The sequence below is a fragment of the Geospiza fortis genome, unplaced genomic scaffold (assembly GCF_000277835.1).
Source record: "Geospiza fortis unplaced genomic scaffold, GeoFor_1.0 scaffold66, whole genome shotgun sequence".
NCBI classification, from domain to species: Eukaryota; Metazoa; Chordata; class Aves; order Passeriformes; family Thraupidae; genus Geospiza; species Geospiza fortis.
Window position 1 is genome coordinate 10,534,458 of NW_005054312.1, and position 1,140 is coordinate 10,535,597.

General features: G+C 60.8%; 1 protein-coding gene across 2 annotated transcripts in view; it reads right to left on the minus strand.

The window, feature by feature from the left end:
• The window catches only part of IFITM10 (interferon induced transmembrane protein 10), an 11,257-nt gene extending 10,579 nt beyond the window's left edge, over positions 1–678 (minus strand). The window contains exon 1 of one of the 2 annotated variants that reach the window (XM_005419520.1): positions 351–678. In XM_005419520.1, coding sequence (XP_005419577.1) covers positions 351–460 — 110 coding nt within the window. In that variant the 5' untranslated portion in view covers positions 461–678. Of the gene's footprint in view, positions 1–282 lie in introns of both variants that reach the window. The other variant, XM_014306423.2, reaches the window with a different exon arrangement.
• Positions 679–1,140: the final 462 nt, after the last annotated feature.

The window sequence follows — 1,140 nt, forward strand, 5'->3', positions numbered from 1 at the left end:
GCCCTGCCTCCCTCCTTCCTTAGGGGGGTGGGCATTCTGGGGGGATTTTTTTTCCCTGAGTCCTAGTCTTTACGGTGATTCCATTTCCCGGTTCCTTCCACCTGCCAGCAGGTTTCCCATATCCCCCTTCCTCCACCTTTTTTTTTTTTTTAAGGGTATCGTGGCTGAGGAGGTGGAGGAAGAGGAGGAGGGGAAGAGGGGAAGAAGACAGAGGATGGGGAAGGGGATATTAGAAGAAGTTCCCCTCCACCCTAGCTTTGCAAATAGGAGAGACTAGTCCACCTCTGGCTGCCCGTCCGTCCGTCCATCGGTCTCCTCCGAAGGCATCAGGAGGAGCGAGGGATACTCACAAGGAGGGATGCGGGGAGTCGCTGCATATCCGGCTCAGCACTGCCTCCGGCTCGGCTTCCTCGGCGCTGGAGTTGAGGGAGGAGGGGAGGGCGGGGAGGGGGGCACCCATGGACCAGGGATAGGCAGGGAGGGAGTTAGGGGATGGGAAGGTCAACCTGCAGCCCCCTGTCTCCCCCCGAACATGCTTCACGCAGGAGAGCACCTCTGTGTCTCAGCCCTTCTCCTCGTGTCCCCCCCACTGGGACGTCACCTCCTGCTTGGAGCATCCTGGTAGCGCCCCGCTGGAGAAGGGCACCTCCTGGGCCCCGGCCGAGCGGCTTCCCCGAGCAGCAGAGGGGGATGCTCGGCCCTGCTCTCCCCAGTGTCACCCACAGAGACATTTGCAGCGGGGACTCGCTGCAGCCTTGTTTGCGGGTTCACCGCTATGGACCTGGGTGAAAAACTAAAATAAGTGTGGCAGGGGGGCGTGGGGACGAGCGGAATTAACAAGGGGAGGTGGTGGTGATGCAATGCTGTGGGGAAGAACGGGCTCTGGTGGTGAGGGGATGAATGGAAAGGGGATAAATCCCGTGTGTGCGGTAATAGATCCTGCTGGCATGGAGCAAATCCCAGAGCAGGCGGGGTGGGAGCACTCCGGCGGTGGGATGCACGGCACGGGGCTGCTTTAGGGGAGGGGGTGGGGGTGTCAGCAAGGCTGGTCAAGCCCGGGAGGATTTGGCCGTGCTCAGGAGCAGGGATGTGCTTGCTACCTCCCATTGCTAACACTCTGGAAACTGCACGGAATCCCAG